General features: G+C 38.8%; 2 protein-coding genes and 1 non-coding gene across 3 annotated transcripts in view; 1 reads left to right on the forward strand and 2 right to left on the reverse strand.

The window, feature by feature from the left end:
- Positions 1 to 24,144, forward strand: part of RPF1 (ribosome production factor 1 homolog) — a 1,036,037-nt gene that overhangs the window by 468,267 nt on the left and 543,626 nt on the right. The window lies entirely within an intron of this gene.
- Positions 1,031 to 24,144, reverse strand: part of MCOLN3 (mucolipin TRP cation channel 3) — a 49,276-nt gene continuing 26,162 nt past the window's right edge. The window contains exons 7-13 of the mRNA XM_049771288.1: positions 23,779 to 23,878; positions 12,866 to 12,978; positions 12,580 to 12,729; positions 6,206 to 6,307; positions 5,973 to 6,095; positions 3,871 to 4,077; positions 1,031 to 1,364 (exon numbers count right to left, since the gene is read on the reverse strand). Coding sequence (XP_049627245.1) covers positions 1,230 to 1,364; positions 3,871 to 4,077; positions 5,973 to 6,095; positions 6,206 to 6,307; positions 12,580 to 12,729; positions 12,866 to 12,978; positions 23,779 to 23,878 — 930 coding nt within the window. The 3' untranslated portion in view covers positions 1,031 to 1,229. The remainder of the gene's footprint in view (positions 1,365 to 3,870; positions 4,078 to 5,972; positions 6,096 to 6,205; positions 6,308 to 12,579; positions 12,730 to 12,865; positions 12,979 to 23,778; positions 23,879 to 24,144) is intronic.
- On the reverse strand, positions 20,818 to 20,879 carry LOC126007663 (U7 small nuclear RNA). The gene has a single exon (XR_007495165.1). It is a non-coding gene; the product is annotated as a U7 small nuclear RNA (small nuclear RNA).

Consider the following 24,144-nt stretch of genomic DNA (forward strand, 5'->3'; position numbering starts at 1 on the left):
CTGCTGAGAGCCATTTTATCAGACTCCACAAGATTATGTTGCCAACTGAAGTTGTGATTTGAATTTATTCTTTCCTCAGATTATCTGAAAAGACTTAGGGGATATGTATACCTTCTTTGTATACTTATTAAGTGTATCTATTCAACATGTATATTCTTTATGTAATTATATAGTTTTGCTTTCCCCTTTTCTAGAAAGTCAATTAGGGGAAGATGTTAGATTACTGGGAACTACCCTACTCAGTATTCATACTGCACCCCAGTTGTGATCTGGTGATTGGATTATTCCAAATTTAGTATTCCTTCTCCACCGTAGGGTGTGGGCTGATTTTTGCTAATAAAAACCCAGGTTGCAGGAAGGTACTCTCTCATTCTTCTGTCTTCCTCCACTAAGATGCTTTCCTTCTTAGGAGCAGATGGCTTGTGTGGTGCGAATACTAGTGTGAGTGTTGGAATTCCTGAACCCTTTCTTGAATCCACCTTTTCAATGTGTGAATTATTTCCTGCATCAACTTTTGCTTCCAGATTTGTATCTTCTAAGTCCTAGTTTTGAAGCCTGAGGTTTTCTTCACAGCATCTAGTAAACACATAGCCTGCACCTCGAATGTGCTGTTCTAAGGGACTTTAGAAAAATAGACTTATTTTGTGGACATTTCTATCTTTTTTATGCTGCCTTAATTTCAGATTCCAAACAGAAGAGGAAGAATGTAATTGAGGCTTTGTGCTGGACCAATTTCAAGTTCCAATTTTGCCAGGATCCATATTTTTGAGAAGTGGGGCTTTATCGTAAATGAGTTTTAATACATGGTGAATGAAAAGCAACTTACCCCAAAGAGTCAAATGTATCCTTAATAAAAGCCCCCGGGGGGAATGGCAGGTCCTTCACTGAGCACCTTAAAGACGTCTTTCAACCTAATTCCTAATCCCTACCCCAGCACTTATTACTTTATCCCACCCCACTCCAATAAATCCTATTTCTTAACCAAAAACAAAAGAAATAACAATAACAAAAATTTCTCATCAAAGTTAGTTTAATTTTAACACAACATAAAAACTGTAAATATGACAATCTAAAAATATAAATAGTTCCTGATGAATTATAGCTCAAATGATTTATTTGCTCAAAATACTGGTAAGTCTTTAAACATAGTGCTCCTGATCTTAAACTATCCATATAGTCTTTCAACTCAGTTATAGGTTATATTTTCCTTTAGGGTGCAGAAAATACTGTTACTTTTTACAACAACAGAATATAGATATTGGTGGCTCATCTTCTAGTCTGTATTTTCCAGAATTGGGGAGGTCTTTGCATTCGGCTATAAATGTACGAAGGTCAGTCTCTGGGAATCCATTTTGCTGATAATACTATACAGAGAAGGGGGGAAAGCTTTCATCAGTAAGTACCCTTAAAAAACTTTTTTTTTAATTTTAAATAAACCCTTAGGGAGAGGAGATTGATTGTTGTAGAATATGTTAGTTACTTGTAAGTTTATTCAGGAAGCCTCTCGAACCACTCCTGGGCTTGGCTGAGGCGTAGTAGGCCTGAGAGATTGCAATACCATTGAAGTTCTCAAGAATTTGTAGTTCAATTCAAAGAGGACTATGTATGAAGGTAAACTAAGTCTAAAGCTCCCTGTCAATGATACTTCAATCAGCCCTTTCTCTCGTCTAAATATTTCTACTAACCTTTTCTTTTTTTATTTTTCTTTTGTTTTTGGGCCACACCCGGTGTTGCTCAGGGGTTACTCCTGGCTGTCTGCTCAGAAATAACTCCTGGCAGGCACGGGGGACCATATGGGACACCAGGATTCGAACCAACCACCTTTGGTCCTGGATCGGCTGCTTGCAAGGCAAACGCCGCTGTGCTTTCTCTCCGGGCCATAACCTTTTCTTTTGTAGTCAAGTGGCATGTCTATTTTTGTTGCTATTTGTTTTTTTATTTGGAGACCACATTCAGCTGTACTCTAGGCTTATTCCTGCCTTTGTACTCAAGGATTATTGCTGGCAGTGTTCAAGGGACCCTATGGGGTGTTGGGGATTAAAACCAAATCAGCTGTGTGAAAGGCAAGCACCTTCCCCACTGTATTATCACACCAGCCCAAGCCCAGTGTCTTGCAGAACAGCAAAGTGTAAAATAGCCACAAGTAATACAGCTAATGGAGTTAAGAATGCTACTGTTGAGGCCGGCGTGGTGGCACTAGAGGTAAGGTGTCTGCCTTGCCAGCGCTAGCCTAGGACGGACCGCGGTTCGATCCCCCGGCATCCCATATGGTCCCCCAAGCCAGGAGCGACTTCTGAGCGCATAGCCAGGGGTAACCCCTGAGCGTTACCATGTGTGTCCCCTGCCAAAAAAAAGAATGCTACTGAAGGATGTGTATACTTGTGTGTACTTGTGTGCCTCTGTATACATATGCGTGTGCATATGCATATTCTTACTTTACTCATGAGATTTCAGTCCAACACTGACTGTTTATGAACAAAAATCTAAATACTATTTGGGAGCACACCTTTTGAGATATTTTCTGGACAGAGAGCTTTGTTAAGTGTCTCATATATTTTTATGAGTTATTTGTTCGTTTTGTTTCTTTGAGGGATGACACCAGGCAATACTCAGGGGTTATTCCTAGCTCTGCACTCAGAAATTATTCCTGGCAGGCTTTGGTGACCATATGGGATGCTGGAGATTAAAACCAGGTCAGCAGTGTGCAAGAAAAATGCCCTACCTGCTGTATTATCACTTCAGCTCCCTTTTTGTGAGTTTTTATGGGCAGAATTCACTTGGCCAGAAAGAACCAGAAACAGTTTAACTAGCCTGTTGACAAGTGCTTGAATCCACAAAAAGGGATTATCATATGAAATATGGGGGGGTTCTCAAGTCAGGTTATTCAGCTATCTTGAAAGCTATCCTTGAGTTCTCTGCATACAGAGGTAATAGTAAAATTTTGGGGCACTATGGTGTGGGATTTAGAAAGATATAACTACATTCTTTTCTTTTCTGGTCACATTGGTGATATTAACACATATCTGCAGGTAATGAAGACATTCAGTTTCTGAAATCCCTGTATTTGTCAATTTATAATCATATCAAAATATTCAGTATGATTTAGTATGTCTTTTATATTTTGAACAACTTATTTTTTAAATATCACATGTAAGGGGTTGAGAGAAAGCATAGGATGAAGATATTTGTCTTGCTGTTCATTCCAGGTTCAATCCTGGAATCACCAAATGATACCTCAAGCATTACTGGGTATGACACTTAAAGACCCTGTGTACCACCAGAGTGCTCAGATAATTCCCAGCCTGTACTGAGCCTAAAATCCAATGAGAATTGCAGGAAGGGCTCATGGGCCACTTGAACTCTGCTGGGGAGCCCAATGTACGTCCTGTGTGGAAATGACAATATGAAACATAGTTTTTCAGATTCTTTTTCAACTAGCTAAAGTATGTACAGCTAGTCCATGCCACATTAGCCCTTCATTGTTCTGAAGACTGGGTCAGTAGTTAATGCCTTATAGGGTCTTGCAAAGAAAAATGAGTTTCACTGAAGCATATTCTAAATAAAGAGGCCAAATGAACAAACCCTCCACAAAATTGCATTTTTAAAGACTATTTCCTTTGCTAGAGCTATTGATCTTTATAGTTCTAATAAAAGGTTATAAAGTTTAATTAGCACAATTCAAGGCATAATTTTCCACATTTAAAGAAATTCTATTTCTCTTTCATTTCTGTTAAGACTCCATTCCTTTCTTTCTACCCTGAAGAAATAAACAATTCACCAAACCTCTATCCCACCCCACTGCCAATAGGCAATATATAATTTGTTAGCATACCAAATTCTAGAAATAATCGTTGTTCTTAATGAACCTACCTTAATTGTTTCATATGTATCAGTGATGAGGGCAATGAAAAGACTTAAAATCATATATATAAAGAGGCTTATGAATGAGTAGAGGTAAATTCTGCTAAACAGCCAAACCAAGTAACTCTTTTGTTGCATTCTTGCAAATGTGTTAAACATATCATCTCCATTTATCAGAGAGAAAAGGCACTCAGAGACCATGTTCAGAGAACGAAACTAGAAAAGAAAAAGTACAAAGTCACTTTATTCCCAATGGATTCCATATTAAAAATAATTCAGTTAGACAGCCCCTTAACTTTTACACTGATAACCCTAGGTAACTATTTTGCTTTGTTAAGTAACAGTGGATATGTACATCTACTATTTTTCCTAAAATAGCCTTTCTTGATGCTCTTTCTTAAAGGAATTAGATTGAAATGAAAGTACTATAGGCTAGGGGCCGGAGAGATAGCATGGAGGTAAGGCATTTGCCTTTCATACAGAAGGTCATTGGTTCGAATCCCGGCATCCCATATGGTCCCCCGAACCTGCCAGGAGCAATTTCTGAGTGTGGAGCCAGGAGTAATCCCTGAGCACTGCCGGGTGTGACCCAAAAACCAAAATAATAAATAAATAAATAAATAGATAAATAAATAATAAATAAATAAATAAGAAAAGAAAGTACTATAGGCTAATCTTCACTTTCTGTGTTTACCATTAACTATCTGTCTCTGCAAAAGTCATTCCTGAAATGCTTCTGCAGAAAAACTCAGGTCCCAACCTATATTCTAGACCCGATTATGCTTCTCATTTGTAAATGTGAATGGGTATACACACAATTTATATAAATTGAGTAAATAGTAAAAAATAAAGATTAATTAGTATTTGAAGTGTTAAGATGTATCTTGGGAGGCCAGAGTGGTGGCGCAAGCAGTAGGGTGTTTGCCTTGCATGCACTAACCTAGGACAAATCAGGGTTCTATCCCCTGGCATCCCATATGGTCTCCCAAGCCAGGAGCAATTTCTGAGCGCATAGCCAGGAATAACCCCTGAGCATCACCAGGTGTAGCCCAAAAAGGTAAAAAAAAAAAAAAAAAAAAAAAGATGTGTTTTGGGGCAGGAAAGATAGCATGGAGGTAAGGCATTTGCCTTTAATGCAGAAGGTCATTGATTCGAATCCTGGCATCTCATATGGTCCCCTGAGCCTGCCAGGAGTGATTTCTGAACATACAGCCAGGAGTAACCCCTGAGCGCTGCCGGGTGTGACCTCCCCCCCCCAAAAAAAAGATGTGTTTGGGGCATAAACCAGAATAAATACTAGGCTGAAAAAAATTAAGGTCTTATAGTCAAAGAGGATATATGCTAAGGAACAGCCAATTCAAATCTAAAAGGTGAGGGATTTCCTTGCCTGTGTGTTTGTTTTTTTTTTTTTTTTTGAGTCACACCCAATGACAAATTCTCAGGTTTGTTCAGAGACTATTCTGTGTTGGGATCAAACCCAGGGCTCCTGCATGCAAATCATGAATTTCATGTTTCTCATATTGAAGTTTGTGCCATTTCAGTAAGGGTATGTAGGGTCAAGGAGAGAGATGGTGTGAATGTCTTGTATATTGGAAGTCCAGGTTCAATTCTAGTACCAGTATTAAGTCCCCCAGGCACCTCCAGCAGCAATCACTGAGCAAAAAGCTGGGAGATGATCTGAAGCACCACTGGGGGTGGCCCTAAATAGGAGTGGGAGTGCAAAGTAAAGACTCAACTCTGGTAACAAACCTTTTACATATTTCATAAGTTTTACCCAGTTATACTTTCTAAAATAAAGTCACATTTCAACAAGACTTACCTAAAGAGTTTACTTTAATATATGTTAATGGTTATATTGAATAAATATAACTCTACTAGTGATAGAAAGATCTTAATTATCTAATCTACTCAAAAAATCATAAAAATGAGGCTGATAAGGGTCAATTACTTTCTTGATTTGGAAGCAGTTTATAAACATGCCAATAGATATCTATCTTCTGTTTTTAGGCCAAGTCAGAAAATAAACAAAGCACATTTTAAAAGAATAGCAAGCTAAATGAAACCACTCCAAGAATGCAATAGTAACAGAAAAAAAAATTGTGTTTCAATACCTTGTCATGGTAAGGTCCAAGCACAATCCATCCACAGAAGCAGTAACCTAAATAAATCATAGCTGCACAGCAGCAGAACCTGATGACATTAGGCAGTGCTGCCTGAAGTGTCAGTATAATTAGCTAGAAAAGTTAAGAGAGATCATTAACATCCTTTGTCCTTCTACCAAAGCAGTGCAGTAACTTTGAAAAAGAGAAAAGGCATTTTTCTGGAGATCCCTGCAATTCCTTACATTGTACTTCTGAAAGAAACCCAGATATCGGATGACTCCAAGCCACACCAGCATGGTGGAGGTACCCAGAAGAATGCTACAGACATCGTAGCTTGTTAAACTCTGAAACAGAGGGAAAAATAGTTACATATAGGGCATTCATTTGGCCAGAAAATATGAGATAGTGTTTGAAATAGAGAAAAAATGACCCTCTACTCAAATTCAACCTGATAGTAATTTCTGTTATCACCCAGAGTGTGATCTTTTTTTTTTTTAATTTTTATTTTTTTTTTTATTTTTAATTATGAGAACAAGGATGCAAAGAAAGAGGACAAGGTAAAGTTACAGTGGAAGGACAATACATAACATAATTCTCAGAAGTCCCCTTGCTGATATCCCAACTTTGAGATTTCATCCAAAGAACATTAAGATTGTAACACACTATAATATTTCTTAACAGTACACAAGGCAATCTAAAGCCATAAAACTTACATAACTCCTTAAACATTACAGGCATAGCATTTTTTTTTCATTTCCATATTCATGCATATTAGCTTAAGTTAACCTCAAATCTTAACTGGGTTCTTTTTAAGGATTAGAGTCAAAGGAGCACAGCAAAAATGGTGTTAGAGTGGCAATTGTTGTTTGCATAGGCCCACCAAAATATGAGGGACATGGAAAGAAATAACCTTGGCCTAAATACAAAAAGACCAGACCCCTGAAGGTTCCTGGCACAAGACCAACTCTAGGCTCCAGGCAAGCTAGATCGTCCAATCCAAGACATTGTCTGTAGTGCCAACACACTTATATTTTTCACACAGTCTCTGTTGTTGGTATCAAGCTTCTGTATTTAAGATCCTGGAATCTGTATGTCCAACATTGAAGTCAGGATGTGGAGCGTCCTCTGGTTTCACCTCACAGTCAAAGTGCAACGCAGGGAGCCCTGTCCTGTAAGCAGGTCGTTGTTGTTGTTAAGTCTTCTCAGTGTTAATGGAAGTCTCTTTTGAGCAGGACAATGTCTGAGCAGTGTAGAGTCTTCCTTGGTAGAGGATTGCTTCCAGGTGATGCTATAGACCAGCCTGGATGTTTTGTGGATGGCTTCCCTGGTTCAGGGAAATGCCCTTTCTTCTGAGGTCTGTGCCAGGTCGTTATGTCAATGTTCAGGGTGTAAGGTCCCTTTGCACTATAAGATTTGACCAGAGTGTGATCTTAAAGCAAAGTTTATCTGTCATAAGAACACCCTCCCCATTGCCCTAAGGGAGGGTAGACTTATCTAAAATTATTTCTTTTTTTTTTTTTTCTTTGCTTTTTGGGCCACATCCTGTGACGCTCAGGTGTTACTCCTGGCTATGCACTCAGAAATCGCTCCTGGCTCTGGGGACCATATGAGATGCAGGGAAATCCAACCAAGGTCCATCATAGCTCGGCCATGTGCCAGGCAAATGCCCTACTGCTGTGCTATCCCTCTGGCCCCTAAAAATATTTTATTTTTAACTAATAACCATGTGTTACTCTTTTTCTGACAACAAAACACTTAATTTTGTGCAAGTCCTTGTAGGAATTTCCACTAATTAGATAGGGTCCTGTCCATTTCTGAATCATTTAATAAAACCTATTAGAATGCCAAACTTTTAAATTTTGTATATTTTTAACAGTATCTTGAATTAGGCACTATTCTAGCTGCTAAGTACAAAGCAGTAAATGGAACAAAATTCACTGCTTTATGAAATATATAATCTAGTGAGAAGGTTAAGACATCAACAACAATAAGTAAACAAAATACTTTCTATGTTAGCTGATAATAATGTTGAGAAAAGTTAGGGGAGGGAAAAGAAATGAAGTTAGAATTGTATTTTGAATCAAGTGCTCAGAGATCGTGAAGACAACTAACAGGTCTGGAGCACATGCTTTGCAAGATAGTGTCCCATGTTTGATTCCTACACAGTCAACCAATTACTTCCAAAAGTTATCCCGAGTATCTTGTCATGAGTAGCACTAAGCACTGATAAGTGTGTCTCATTCAAAACAATATAAACAACAAAAATTGACAAATAGTTATTGAGATAAGTGGCAGTTGAAGAAGGACCTATGGAAGGATGCTAAGGACAAGCTTCCAAGTCACAGGAACAAGCTGAATCTGGCTGGAATGAGAGATAAAGTATAAAGGAAGATAGTATAGGTTAATTTAATCACTGTATCTTTCAGTCAAAATAGGCTAAGGAAATTGGGGAATTCTGAATAGGAATGGTATGATCAAACGTTGGCTGCTAAAAAGCAGGTAGATGGAGTGAGAAGTCTTTTATAATAGTACTAAAAAAAGGCAACAATAGCTTGGATCAAGCTGCTAATACTGGAGGTGTTGGGGTGATTTTTGAAGTAGAACAAAGTGATTTCCTTTTAGATAAAATGTTAGGGGGAAGGACTAATTAAAGAGAGGAACTAAGGATATCTTGATTAATGGAAAAGATTTGCTATATTTCAGTTTTGAAAGGCTATGGAAAGGGCCAGAGAGAGTACAGGAGATAAAGAACTTACTTTGCTGACTCTGATTAAATCTATTCCCAGCACTGTGCCCTGAGCACTGCCAGATGTGGCCAATCTTTCCACAAAAAACCCTACCCCAGAAAATGAAAGGTCATGGAGAGAGAAGAAGAGATAGAATATCAGATTTGATCCTTGGTACCATATAGTACCCCCCAAGTACTGCTGGAGAGTACCTGCCCCACCAAGACTCTTGTCAAGATTAGTCCCTAATAACCATAGCAGTGGGTCCATCAAACAAGAAAAGACCATGGAAGAACAGCTTTGAGCTGTGACAGTGGAAATTTTAGAAAATTTAAATTTGAGGGCCAAAGTAGACGTATAAATAAAGTATAGAATTAGATCTCTGGGGAAGGGGGCTAGAGTGGTGACGCTAGAGGTAAGGCATCTGCCTTGCAAACACTAGCCTAGATGGACTGTGGTTCAATCCCCCAGCATTCCATATGGTCCTCCCAAGCCAGGAGCAATTTCTGACTGAATAGCCAGGAGTAACCCCTGAGTGTCAACAGGTGTGGCCCCAACCCAAAATAAACAAACCAAACCAAAACAACAACAAAAAGAGATTAAAAAAAGAATTAGATCTCTGGATATTTGATAATAGATTTCAGTGAAGAATTTCAGACTGGAGATAATGACTAGAAACCCTTGGCAAATAGATTCTTCTTAAAACTATGGGGTTCCTCCTGGATGGGGTCCCAAGCTTGCCCGTTCTTCCCCTAGCTCTAGGGTGGGAAGGGCACAGGGTGTAGGGCGTGCAGATCCTGGCTTCCGGCTTTCTTTCCATCCTCTCTTGAGCAGGAGGCTATTTCTAGCCGCATGGGGTTTGGGGAGACCCCATGTGGAAGGCCTTCTCCCTAACTTGGGTGCGCTGGGAGCCTTAATAGGCCCCCAGCTTTCCCCTCTTCTGCCCCCGGCCTCCAGGTCTTCTGGGGTTCCAGCCCAGGAGGCCAGAAATGGTGGGTCTTAACTTGGGGTGTGCTGAGATTGCTCGGTTGCGCTAAGTTTGTCACTGGCAATTTCTGACTAGTCCACATATAAAAAACCGCGCGGGGGCGTGTATTAAGAGTATCCCTTAATTTTATGTTTGTTTTGCGTATCCAGAATGTCCATTTTGTATTCTTTTCTTTTCCACACCCCTACAAAGCTCTTTTTACTCCTTAACTTTCTCACCCCCCCCAAACATCACTAACCCACATTACTCTTTTTAACTTTAGTACTGCACAATCCTAATCACAGACCAAAGCCGTGCATTGTGTGTGACAACCCAAACTGTTTCAAAAGACATAAAATGGATACGTATTTCTTTAGAATATTTTGTGTTTTTTTCTCTGACAGCTATAAGTCTTACTAAATATTCTCTTATACAGTGACGATTCTAACCACTTTTTATCTTCTCTTTATGAGCTGTTCAACAAGGAATTTTGTGGAAAGAGTTCCCCAGTTTAATGCTTATGATTGAACCATATCATGGGGATTGTGGACTTGTTCTTATGGCCCCCATATGCGCCAATAACACCACGTGGCATTGCTCCTTTTTTGCATAGGCACATTAAAATGGGAAAATATACAAATAAGATCCTATCTAATAGAGATTGGAACACACAAATCTTGTAGTGCAAAGGGACCTTACACCCTGAACATTGACATAACGACCTGGCACAGGCCTCATAAGAAAGGGCATTTTCCATTCACCCCTGAGCCAGGGAAGCCATCCACGAAACATCCAGGTTTATCTATAACATCACCTGGAAGCAATTCTCTACCACGGAAGACCCTACCACTGCTCAGACATCGACCTTCTCAAAAGAGACTTCCCTTAACACTGAGAAGACTTAACAACAACGACCTGCTTACAGGACAGGGACCTCTGGATTGCCCTTTAATGAAGAGGTGAAACAAGAGAATGCTCCACATCCTGAATTCAATGAAGTATGTGCAGATTCCAGGATATTTAATACAGAAACATGATACCAACAACAGAGACTGTGTGAAAAATAAAAGTGTGTTGGCACTACAGACAACGTCTTCGATTGGATGATCTAGCTTGCCTGGAGCCTAGAGTTGGTCTTATGCCAGGAAACTTCAGGGGTCGGGTCTCTTTGTATTTAGGCCAAGGTTATTCCTTTCCATTCCCCTCATGTTTTGGTGGGCCTATGCAAACAACAATTGCCACTCTAACACCATTTTTTACTGTGCTCCTTTGACTCTAATCCTTAAAAAAAAAAAACCACTTAAAATTTGAGGTTAACTTATGCTAATATGCATGTACATGGAAATGTAAAAAATACTATGCCTCTAATGTTTAAGGAGTTACGTAAGTTTTGTGGCTTTAGATTGCCTTGTGTGCTATTAAGAAATATTATAATGTGTTACAATCTGGGGACTTGAGGGACAAAGTAATTGTACATGGATTCTGTTTTATTTATCTTAATGTTCTTTGGCTGAAAGTTCAAAGTTAAGATATCAGCAAGGGGACTTCTTCTGAGAATTATGTTATGGGTGATTGTCCTTCCACTGTAACTTTACCTTGTCCTCTTTCTTTGCATCTTTGTTCTCATAATTAAAAATAAAAAAATTAAAAATTAAAAACTATGGGACTGGGTGAAATTACCAAGACAGTGCAAATCTACCCTGCCCCCTTTTTGCTTTCCCAAAGTAAAACCTATATTTCAACAATAGATGCCACAGCAATATATAGTAATGGCTGTTCCAGATTGCCACAAACTCTATTTTGAGATCTGCATGATTGTATTCCCAAACCCCTTCACCCAGACTTACTGATGACTAAATTATCTCTAGTAGGATATGGACAGTAATGAAGTCTTCTACTCCCAAGCCTTGACTATAACAGCTATCACCAAAACATGCTTTCCTTTCCCACAGGTTGAAACTTGTTTGTCATATAACCCAGCATCACTCATGTGGTCTGGGAAACACCCTAATGGCTGTCAAGGAAATAGGATGCAAGAAAATTGGCCCCTGAGTAAGTGCCTAGAAGTAAGCAAATGGCCAATCTAGAAACCCTGACAGGTATCCAAGGGAAATATAATCTCTTAGCTCAACTGAACTCTGGCATTTTTAGATCTCTTTCCAGGAATCTGACTCTTAACAGGTTCTCCAAGTGGCTTATATGCAGATTGAATTGCAGAAAAAGCTAGAAAAATAGAAATTGGATTAAGAGTCACTTGAAATAATTAGTTTTGCTTATTTATTTACTTTTGTCATATCAGGAACTAAGTCTAGGGCCTCACAATGTAAGGCAAGTTTTCTACCACTGAACAATATTTCCAGAATTAAAAAATAATTTTTTCCTTTTAATTTTTTGCTTTTAGCTACTAAAGATTGGCATCTAGGTGGTAGAGAATTAAACTGAAAACAAACCTTGAAGCCCATAACAGAAAAATTGAACAATGTCAATATGCATGAACAGAGAAAACAACATTACAACAACAGTATCTTGGCGTTACTTTCCCATCTCTTCCTTTTTTTGATTCAAGATTATTTGGTTCAAGCATTTCTCTTAAGAGCAAAAAAAATTATCCCTTGTATTAATTATCTTGTTGTACACATGAATTTTGGTGTGATTTTACAGTATTTTTTCAGAGCGCAGATTCATTACATCTAATTAAAAACCTGACACCTGATTTATTAATATCAGGAACTCACAATGATTATGACACAAAGATATATGGGCCTACTTAAAGTATCGACAATCTAGATTTAAGAAAATTCTATCAATTTTAGTTGATTTGTATTTGTATAAAATTTAATGAAATCATTAACTTTGCAAGTAGTGAATAGGAAAAATAAACTATCTAATGTAGATCTGAACTAACAATGGCATTAAAAATTACCTTAGCTTGAATTTCCATTTTCAGAATTGATCCAATGACTGTCAACATATCACTAATAATAATCATAATGTACCATCCATTGACAAATTCCATTCGATCAGAAACAGAAACTTCCTTCTTATAATGGAGGAGGAAAAAATTGACAAATTCCTTTAGGGAAAAGGGGAGACAGTGAATTTTTCTGGAGGAGAAAAATATTGACAAATTCTTTATGGAAAGGGAGAGACAGTGAATTTTTCTGTCAACTAAACCATCCTTAGTATTTCTAGAGTACAACAATCCTTACCTGCTGAAGCTGAAGACCTTTAGCCACAGATCGAATGCAGAGGACCAGGGAAGACAAACAAGTCAGAATAACAAAAGCATCAAAGATCATCATGTAATGCGTGTTCTTCTGAACTAAAAAGAAAAAGAATTACCTGCTAATGGAGTAGAATACTAACATGATATCTACTATTTTTTAGCCTCATTTATTTTTCTTGCTATATTGCATACCACAGTATACATGTTTACAATGTTTATAAGGACAAAGTAATCTAGTTCTCCTTCAATTCCCTGTCTTATTTGTATATAGGTACAAGTGATTCTTTTCTTCTCCCTTTCTCTCTCACACACACCATCTGGAAGTGCTCAGGAATAACTCCTGGCTGTGCTCAAGGATCATTCCTGGTGTTACTGAGAAACCCAAATATAGAACCAAGAAGCAAACCAGGGCCAGCTACATGCAAGACAGGCTTCTTCACCTGTGGACTATCTCTCTAGCTCCACAAGTGATTGTTTAGGTGAGTGATTATTTTAAAGGTGAAATTATTGGGTTTAGGCATTTACATATCTCTAAAAGGAAATCCTAGGCTATTATCCTTCAAAATGATCATGCCTATTTACACAGCAACATACCTATCTTCTCATCTTTTCAGTGAGTAACCTTTAACTTTTGCTAGGGGTGACAAAGGGGTGACTCTATTATTCCCAGTGATTTGAAATGCTGTCTTTGCCATTGTATCAAAGTACTTTATTATTCAAGTGATGTCTTATCCTTTTAATGTCTTTGTCTAATGTCTAAAACAAAAACTTCTTATAACTCTACAGGAATTTTTGTTATGTGTTACTGCTTAGTATACCCCATGTATCGTTGATCAAACCACCAGGAACCAATAACAGTCCTATTGACCAGCTTGTTGAAATGGCTCAGTGGCAGAACACCTGAGTGTACCAACTATGCTGCATACATCACAGTTTATGTGTGTTTTGTGCGCCCCAGGTGTGTAGGACCAAATACCTTGACTCTGAGCACTGGAACAACAGCAACAAAAGAAAGAAGGGAAAGTTCTATCAAAAAATTTTGAGGAAATTATATTAAATTTATGGATTAATTGAGATAATTACATATTTTTGCTGTTGAATCTCTTGTTCAGAAACACAGATGTCCTCTTTTTTTTTTTTTTCTCTGAAGGCAGAATCATTTTAAAAGTGTGAATCATTTGCTTTAAGTTTTTTTTTTTTCTCTTCCTCCGTCTTCTTCTGTGGTAGAGGCTTGGAGATGATTAAACGTCCTGTCTGCAGGACCAGGACCAGGAGATTTGAGTATTTTCCTGAATCAGCCTCAGATGGTACACAGCTTTGGGTGTAATACAAGCAAGCACTGTTACCAGGAACTATTTATACAGTGATACCCTCCACCTCTCTCAATCCTTTGAAATTCTCCATCAATCAGCATTTTACTTTTTATTTCGAGGTCCGTACTTGCATTCAATAATCAAAAATAATTCGCTTCTTTTCTCCCTGAGTCTTTTAAGATGGAATGGATTTTGTGAGAGCGTTTTTTATCCAGCTCTCTTAGCCTACTAGCCTCCTCCCACTGGCCTCAGCAGGAAAAGCTCTTGGCTCCTTTTCCCAAGATTTCCTCCTAAGCTGTATTGTTTTCCTTAGGGACACAGATGTCTCGAGGAATGAGAGATGCAAAGGTTGGAATGAGCTCGCACCAATTTGGTGGTGACATTTATGGTCTTTGTGGAGTTGTTTACAGAGAAGACAGAGCTGTTTTGTGCTGGGTTTACCCTCAAGTTGCCCAACAGTGTGGATAATGGGTAATTAGAAGACTAGAAGAGGCAACCAAGGGACACAAAATGCTGCTTTGTGTGACTGTGCTCACAGATATGTATGCTTTTAATTTTTTTTAATTTATTTAAACACCTTAATTACATAAATGATTGTGTTTGGGTTTCAGTCATGTAAAGAACACCACCCATCACCAGTGCAACATTCCCATCACCAATATCCCAAGTCTCCCTTCGCCCCACCCAACCCCCGCCTGTACTCTAGACAGGCTCTCCATTTTCCTCATACATTCTCATTATTAGGACAGTTCAAAATGTAGTTATTTCCCTAACTAAACTCATCACTCTTTGTGGTGAGCTTCCTGAGGTGAGCTGGAACTTCCAGCTTGTTTCTCTTTTGTGTCTGAAAATTATTATTACAAGGGTGTCTTTCATTTTTCTTAAAACCCATAGATGAGTGAGACCATTCTGCATTTTTCTCTCTCTCTCTGACTTATTTCACTCAGCATAATAGATTCCGTGTACATCCATGTATAGGAAAATTTCATGACTTCATCTCTCCTGACAGCTGCATAATATTCCATTGTGTATATGTACCACAGTTTCTTTAGCCATTCGTCTGTTGAAGGGCATCTTGGTTGTTTCCAGAGTCTTGCTATGGTAAATAGTGCTGCAATGAATATAGGTGTAAGGAAGGGGTTTTTGTATTGTATTTTTGTGTTCCTAGGGTATATTCCTAGGAGTGGTATAGCTGGATCATATGGGAACTCGATTTCCAGTTTTTGGAGGAATCTCCATATCGCTTTCCATAAAGGTTGAACTAGACGGCATTCCCACCAGCAGTGGATAAGAGTTCCTTTCTCTCCACATCCCCGCCAAAACTGTTGATTCTCATTCTTTGTGATGTGTGCCATTCTCTGGGGTGTGAGGTGGTATCTCATCGTTGTTTTGATTTGCATCTCCCTGATGATTAGTGATGTGGAACATTTTTTCATGTGTCTTTTGGCCATGTGTATTTCTTCTTTGTCAAAGTGTCTGTTCATTTCTTCTCCCCATTTTTTGATGGGGTTAGATGTTTTTTTCTTGTAAAGTTCTGTCAGTGCCTTGTATATTTTGGAGATTAGCCCCTTATCTGATGGGTATTGGCTGAATAGATTCTCCCACTCAGTGGGTGGCTCTTGTATCCTGGGCACTATTTCCTTTGAGGTGCAGAAGCTTCTCAGCCTAATATATTCCCATCTGTTAATCTCTGCTTTCACTTGCTTGGAGAGTGCAGTTTCCTCCTTGAAGATGCCTGTAATGTCCTGGAGTGTTTTGCCTATGTGCTGTTCTATATATCTTATGGTTTTGGGGCTGATATCGAGGTCTTTAATTCATTTGGATTTTACCTTCGTACATGATGTTAACTGGGGGTCTAAGTTCAATTTTTGCAAGTGGCTATCCAATTGTGCCAACACCACTTGTTGAAGAGGCTTTCCCTGCTCCATTTAGGATTTCCTGCTCCTTTATAAAAATTAGGTGGTTGTATGTCTGGGGAACATTTTCTGAGTATTCAAGCCTATTCCACTGATCTGAGGACCTATCCTTATTCCAATACCATGCTGTTTTGATAACTGTTGCTTTGTAGTACAGTTTAAAGTTGGGGAAAGTAATTCCTCCCATATTCTTTTTCCCAATGATTGCTTTAGCTATTCGAGGGTGTTTATTGTTCCAAATGAATTTCAAAAGTGTCTGATCCACTTCTTTGAAGAATGTCATGGGTATCTTTAGAGGGATGTCATTAAATCTGTATAATGCCTTGGGGAGTATTGCCATTCTGATGATGTTAATCCTGCCAATCCATGAGCAGGGTATGTGTTTCCATTTCCGTGTGTCCTCTCTTATTTCTTGGAGCAGAGTTTTATAGTTTTCTTTGTATAGGTCCTTCACATATTTAGTCAAGTTGATTCCAAGATATTTGAGTTTGTGTGGCGCTATTGTTAATGGGGTTGTTTTCTTAATGTCCATTTCATCCTTATTACTATTGGTGTATAGAAAGGCCATTGATTTTTGTGTGTTAATTTTGTAGCCTGCCACCTTGCTATATGAGTCTATTGTTTCTAGAAGCTTTTTGGTAGAGTCTTTAGGGTTTTCTAAGTAGAGTATCATGTCATCTGCAAACAGTGAGAGCTTGACTTCTTCCTTTCCTATCTGGATTCCCTTGATATCCTTTTCTTGCCTAATCGCTATAGCAAGTACTTCCAGTGCTATGTTGAATAGGAGTGGTGAGAGAGGACAGCCTTGTCTTGTGCCAGAATTTAGAGGGAAGGCTTTCAGTTTTTCTCCATTGAGGATAATATTTGCCACTGGCTTGTGGTAGATGGCCTTCACTATATTGAGAAAGGTTCCCTCCATTCCCATCTTGCTGAGAGTTTTGATCAAGAATGGGTGTTGGACCTTATCAAATGCTTTCTCTACATCTATTGATATGATCATGTGGTTTTTATTTTTCTTGTTATTGATGTTGTGTATTATGTTGATAGATTTACGGATGTTAAACCAGCCTTGCATTCCTGGGATGAAACCTACTTGATCGTAGTGGATGATCTTTTTAACGAGGCATTGAATCCTATTTGCCAGGATTTTGTTGAGGATCTTTGCATCTGCATTCATCAGTGATATTGGTCTGTAATTTTCTTTTTTGGTAGCGTCTCTGTCTGGTTTAGGTATCAAGGTGATGTTGGCTTCATAAAAGCTATTTGGAAGTGTTTCTGTTTGTTCAATTTCGTGAAAGAGTCTTGCCAAGATTGGCAGTAGTTCCTCTTGGAAAGTTTGATAGAATTCATTAGTGAATCCATCTGGACCTGGGCTTTTGTTTTTCGGCAGACATTTGATTACTGTTTTAATTTCATCAATGGTGATGGGGGTGTTTAGATATGCTACATCCTCTTCCTTCAACCGTGGAAGATTATGAGTCCAAGAATTTATCCATTTCTTCCAGGTTCTCATTTTTAGTGGCGTAGAGTTTTTCAAAGTAGTTTCTGATTACCCTTTGAATCTCTGTCATATCAGTAGTGATCTCTCCTTTTTCATTCCTAATACGAGTTATCAAGTTTCTCTCTCTCTCTTTCTTTGTTAGGTTTGCCAGTGGTCTATCAATCTTGTTTATTTTTTCAAAGAACCAACTTCTGCTTTCGTTGATCTTTCGGATTGTTTTTTGAGTTTCCACTTCGTTGATTTCTGCTCTCAGCTTTGTTATTTCCTTCTGTCTTCCTATTCTTGGGTCCTTTTGTTGAGCATTTTCTAGTTCTATTAGCTGTGTCATTAAGCTACTCAGGTAAGCTCCTTCTTCCTTCCTGATGTGTGCTTGCAAAGCTATAAATTTTCCTCTCAGTACTGCTTTTGCTGTGTCCCATAAGTTCTGAGAGTTTGTGTCTTTATTGTCATTTGTTTCCAGGAACCTTTTTATTTCCTCCTTGATTTCATTTCGGACCCACTGGTTATTGAGCATGAGGCTGTTTAACTTCCAGGTGTTAAAGTGTTTCTTCTGAGTCCCTTTGGAGTTCACAAATAATTTCAGAGCCTTGTGGTCAGCGAAGGTAGTCTGCAAAACTTCTATCCTCTTGATCTTATGGAGGTATGTTTTATGTGCCAGCATGTAGTCTATCCTGGAGAATGTCCCATGTACATTGGAGAAGAATGTGTATCCAGGTTTCTGGGGATGGAGTGTCCTATATATATCCACTAGGCCTCTTTCTTCCATTTCTCTCCTCAGGTCTAGTATATTCTTGTTGGGTTTCAGTCTGGTTGACCTATCCAGTGTTGACAAAGCCATGTTAAGGTCCCCCACAATTATTGTGTTGTTGTTGATATTATTTTTCAGATTTGTCAATAGTTGTATTAAATATTTTGCTGGCCCCTCATTCGGTGCATATATGTTTAGGAGAGTGAATTCTTCCTGCTCTACGTACCCCTTGATTAATATAAAATGTCCATCTTTGTCCCTTACAACCTTCCTGAGTATAAAGTTTGCATTATCTGATATTAGTATGGCTACTCCAGCTTTTTTATGGGTGTTGTTTGCTTAGATAATTTTTCTCCAGCCTTTTATTTTGAGTCTATGTTTGTTCTGACTATTCAGGTGCGTTTCTTGTAGGCAGCAGAAGGTTGGATTGAGTTTTTTGATCCATTTAGCCACTCTGTGTCTCTTAACTGGTGCATTTAGTCCATTGACGTTGAGAGAAAGAATTGTCCTGGGATTTAATGCCATCTTTATTTCAAAATTTGGTGTGTCTTTTGGGTAGTCTTGTCTTAGATTAGGTCTTTCAGTTTTTCTCTTAAGACTGGTTTTGTGTCTGTGAAGTTTCTGAGCTGTTTTTTGTCTGTGAAACCATGTATTCTTCCGTCAAACCGGAAAGTGAGTTTTGCTGGGTATAGTATTCTGGGTGAAGCATTCATTTCATTCAGTCTTGTCACAATATCCCACCACTGCTTTCTGGCATTGAGTGTTTCTGGTGACAGGTCTGCTGTAAATCTCAGGGAAGCTTGCTTGAACGTGATTTCCCCTTTTGATCTTGCTGTTTTCAGAATTCTGTCTCTATCTGTGGGATTTGTCATTGTGACTAGGATGTGTCTTGGGGTGGTTTTTCTGGGGTCTCTTTTGGTTGGTACTCTTCGGGCATGCAGGATTTGATCACATATATTCTTTAGCTCTGGAAGTTTCTCTTTAATGATGTTCTTGACCGTTGATTCTTCCTGGAAATTTTCTTCCTGGGTCTCTGGGACTCCAATGATTCTTAAGTTGTTTCTGTTGATCTTATCATAGACTTCTATTTTCATCTGTTCCCATTCTTTGACTAATTTTTCCATTGTCTGCTCATTTGCTTTAAGTTTTTTGTCCAATCTCTCCTGCTGTATGGAATTGTTATGTATCTCATCTTCCACAGCACCAAGTCTATTCTCAGCTTCTGATACCCTGTCCCAGAGCTTATCCATTTTGTCATTCACTTCGTTTACTGACTTTTTTAGTCCTGTTAGTTGACATGTTATTTCAGTTTGGAGTTTTGTGATTTCTGTCTTCATATTTTCTTGGTTCTTATTAGTGTTCTGTTCAACTCAATCCATGATTTCTTGGAGTCCGTTGAGCATCTTCCATATTGCTAGTCTAAAGTCCTTATCTGAGAGGTTGATTAGTTGGTTGGTCATTATCTGGTCCTCAGAATTGTCATCTTCATTCTCTATGTCTGATGCTGGCCTGCGTTGTTTCCCCATTGTCACACTTGTATTGTGGGTTTTTCTACGTGTTGTGGTGGTATTCATTGTCTATATGATGCAGGCAGCACACTCCTCTGGCTCCTCCCTTTCTGGATGGGCTGACTTGCCTCTAAGGGAGGGGAGTCCTCCGTGGATGAAGCCTCACACTGGGTCAAATCTTAGGCCCGAGCATGCAACAGAGAAGACAGTCCGGAGAGAAATGTTTGCTTCTGTGATATAGCGCCGTTCTTAGTGTGATTTTTCCTTCTTGTTGCAATGGAGTTCTTTCCTTAGAAAGAGTGCACGGCCGCGTAGCGAAGCGGAGCCAAAGTGCTCCGCTGGAGCCTCTTTTTGCCCCACTCGCAAGAGTTTCACGCAAGAGGACAGTAGACAGACATAGACAGGTCACACTCACAGTTTTTCACAGTTGGGCCCCACTGGGCCGGTGTACTTTCGCGGGTTTTCCCTGCCTGGTGTCACACACAGGGAGCCGGCTTTTGCAAAGCTTAGCCGGTTTTCATGCTCTGTAGTCCCTCCCTGAAAATGGCGTCTGGGCGAGCGAGGTTTCTGGAGCCTCTTTTTGCCCCACTCGCAAGAGTTTCACGCAAGAGGACAGTAGACAGACATAGACAGGTCACACTCACAGTTTTTCACAGTTGGGCCCCACTGGGCCGGTGTACTTTCGCGGATTTTCCCCGCCTGGTGTCACTCACAGGGAGCCGGCTTTTGCAAAGCTTAGCCGGTTTTCATGCTCTGTAGTCCCTCCCTCCACAGATGTCCTCTTATTGATTTAAGTCTTTTTTTTTTACATCCCCCAGATGTCATAAACATAAACTGTATGTTTAAAATACTCTTTTATAGATTAATCTGGATCATTCAAATATTTCTTTGAATACAAAGACAACAAAGAGAAAAGGCTCTATTTAAACACTCTTTTTTTTTGGGGGGGGGGGGCCTTCCGGTGGAGACCAGAAGGCCTGCTGGACAAATTCTAAAAGAGCTGTAATACTTGTTTAAACACTTTTTTTTTTAAAGAAAGTTCTTTGAAAATCACCTTAACCATCAAGTAAATACCTGTAATCATCAGCTTGTCTTTTGTTATTAAAAACACATACCTCCCAGGGCCAGAAAACCAGCAAGGTACATTGAGTAAGGTGCTTGCCTTGCACATATCTGATCTGGGTTTGATCCCCAGAACCCCCGTATAGTTTCTGAGGCCTGTCAGGACTGATCCTTGAGTGCAGAGCCAGGAGTAAACTTTGAACACTGCCAGGTGTAGGCCAAAAACTTACTTGAAAAAAAAAAAGGGAAGAAAGCAAAGAAAGAAAAAGAAAGGAAGGAGGGAAGGAAGGAAGGAAGGAAGGAAGGAAGGAAGGAAGGAAGGAAGGAAGGAAGGAAGGAAGGAAGGAAGGAAGGAAGGAAGGAAGGAAGGAAGGAAGGAAGGAAGGAAGGAAGGAAGGAAGGAAGAGAAAGAGAGAGAGAAACAGAAAACCTCCCAAAATAAACATCTGGATTTAAAGTATTTATTAAGTACCACTGTGTGCCAGGTGTTTTACAAGATGCTATGGAAACAGTGACAAACAAGATCGACCAGGTTCCTGACTGTGGAAATTCTGCATTATTTGTAGTGAAATAAAAAAGATATAAACAAGTAAATAAAAATCTTTTTTGAGAGTTAAGGAATATGAAAAACATAAATCATAATGGTTTATTACTAAGTATATCTTTGACCAGGAAAGGTTCTCACCACTTTATACCTAACAGTTCATTTTAACTTCCCAGTAACCCCAACAAAGTTGATGCAATTAGATGCAATTAGACACACTGTGCAGGTGAGGAAACTCAAGTTCAGAGAGGTTGCTGAAGTTAACCAAAATTAATTTAACTTAAAACTTTTGCCATCTGTCTCCAGAGTCCATCACTCTCTCTCAGAGGTTCCAAAAACCTCTTAAAAACTTGTTAGAAAAATACCTTGACCAACTAAATCTGAAACAGTATCTTTTGACCAACTTTTCTGGTGACACTGAAGTTTGAGGCCCACTGCTCTTTATGAGGCCCACTGCCCACTGCTCTCTATGTGGGTGGGAAAAGAGAAAGAGAGACTCATTTATACTGTATTAAAAAAAGTCTCATCAGTGTCACCAATGTGAAGAGTGGCTGAGTCTTGAGTGACAAGAAGGTCCAGGACAGAATTTCTCTGTATTACCTGTGAGAATACTCTGTACTGACAAAAAAGATAGCGCACTTAAGACCAATTCTGTAATAAAGCATGACATTAACATGTTTGTTAAGGATCAGCCAATAACAATTTTTAAAAAAAAATCTACATTAGAAAAGCTTAAAAACCTCCAGAACAAAATCTTGCTTGAGAGAATGCCAAGAAGTATAGGTTTTCATCATGCTCTCATTTTCCAAATTCTTATGTTTATAGAGATGTAAAGTCTTATTTAGCACAGAGGACAGAGCAGTCTTTGTGTTGCAAACTATTTTGTGATCTAATTAGGAGTGTGATAAAAAGAGCTTCAAAGATTCAAAGTTATCTTTGAATGTAAAATACTGGAATGAATACATTTTATTTTATTTACTTTTAAATTTTTTACTACCACTGAACCCAGAATCAAAAGATAAGAACATTTTAAGGGGCCGGGAAGGTGGCGCTAGAGGTAAGGTGTCTGCCTTACAAGCGCTAGCCAAGAACGGACCGCGGTTCGATCCCCCGGCGTCCCATATGGTCCCCCCAAGCCAGGGGCGATTTCTGAGCACATAGCCAGGAGTAACCCCTGAGCGTCAAATGGGTGTGGCCCAAAAACCAAAAAAAAAAAGAACATTTTAAGCAATTACTATCCAAATATGGGATAAATAAGGAACATGTCCTTCCCAGACCCCCTACTGGCAGTCATGTGTGACACTGGGAAAATGTATTTCACCAAGAACCTGGGGTGATGCCTCTGTTCATTAGAATGCAAGGGACCCTAATTCACTCATTAAGTTAAGCACAGTTTACTTACAAGGACTAGAAAATGAGATGGGATAAATTCTTTCCAGTTGATTTTCTCCAGGTCAGTTCCAAAATTCTTCAAGGCACTCAGTTTATACCTGGATTCATATTTCAGTTATGCATCAGAAATATGAGTCCTTTTTCTAGAAAATACCCTTTTCTCGCCTAACCTACTTTTTAAACTTGGCTAGAAAATAATGATGATGCATAAGGAGCTGCTGGCCAAATCCTATCAAACTGGCTATGTGATCATGAATACTACAATTTGCTTCTGAGCTTTAATCTCTTTATTGTTTAAAGAAAAATTTGGAGGGACTTTTGCATATGCCAAGAACATTTTAAAATATTCAATAAAAAATGTAGATAGAAAATCTTATATAAAAATGCACTCAATAGGGGCCGGAGACATCGCACAAGCAGTAAGGCACCTGCCTTGCCCACACTAGCCTAGGATGGACCGCGGTTTGATCCCCTAATGTCTCATATGGTTCTCCAAGCCAGAAGCAATTTCTGAGTAACCCCTGAGTGTCACCGGGTGTGGCCCAAAAGAAAACAAACAAAAAATGCACTCAATACATAGTGATTTGAATATATTAGAGAGTGAGTGCTAGGGATCAGATCCAGGGCTTTATACATGAGAGGCTGCAATTATACCACCAAGTCATATTTCTGATTCTGTAGGTGGACTCTATACACTTTTTGGTAAGGCATGAGTCAGTGAGAGCACAGGGGAAAGTTAAAGTCATTTCAGTACAAAAAACTTAGTTTAGATTAGAATATCAGATATCTAAAATCAGTTGACTGAATTGCTCAGAATTAGCAACTTGGGAATGGCCAAGTTCTTAACTTTGACATTTCACATATCCCAACAACTAAAGAATTATGTTTAAAACTATTATATTTATCACTTACTTGATCCAGATACATTCCAGTCTTTACATTCTCTAATGGAAATGTCATTATCTAAACTTATCTTAATTCTTCCACTATGGGCCTTGTTATCAAATGTTATCTGTAAAAAAAATAGAGAAAGAGTAAAATATACCTGTAGTTTTAGAGCCAAGTTACCTCTATGCTTGAATTAGGAAGCAGCAATTCTCTTATGGTACAAGTAAAAATAAATTATTTTCCCTGACTTGTAGTAACAAGTCTGGCTCAACCCTGGGAAGTTCCATTTACTTCTCTTTGATTTGAAATAGTTAAACAAAATATTTTATTTTTTATTTTTTAAATTACTTTTATTTAACAAACTTGTATTTACAAAGCTGTTGATAGTAG

The sequence above is a fragment of the Suncus etruscus genome, chromosome 4 (genome assembly GCF_024139225.1).
Source record: "Suncus etruscus isolate mSunEtr1 chromosome 4, mSunEtr1.pri.cur, whole genome shotgun sequence".
In the NCBI taxonomy this organism is placed as follows: Eukaryota; Metazoa; Chordata; class Mammalia; order Eulipotyphla; family Soricidae; genus Suncus; species Suncus etruscus.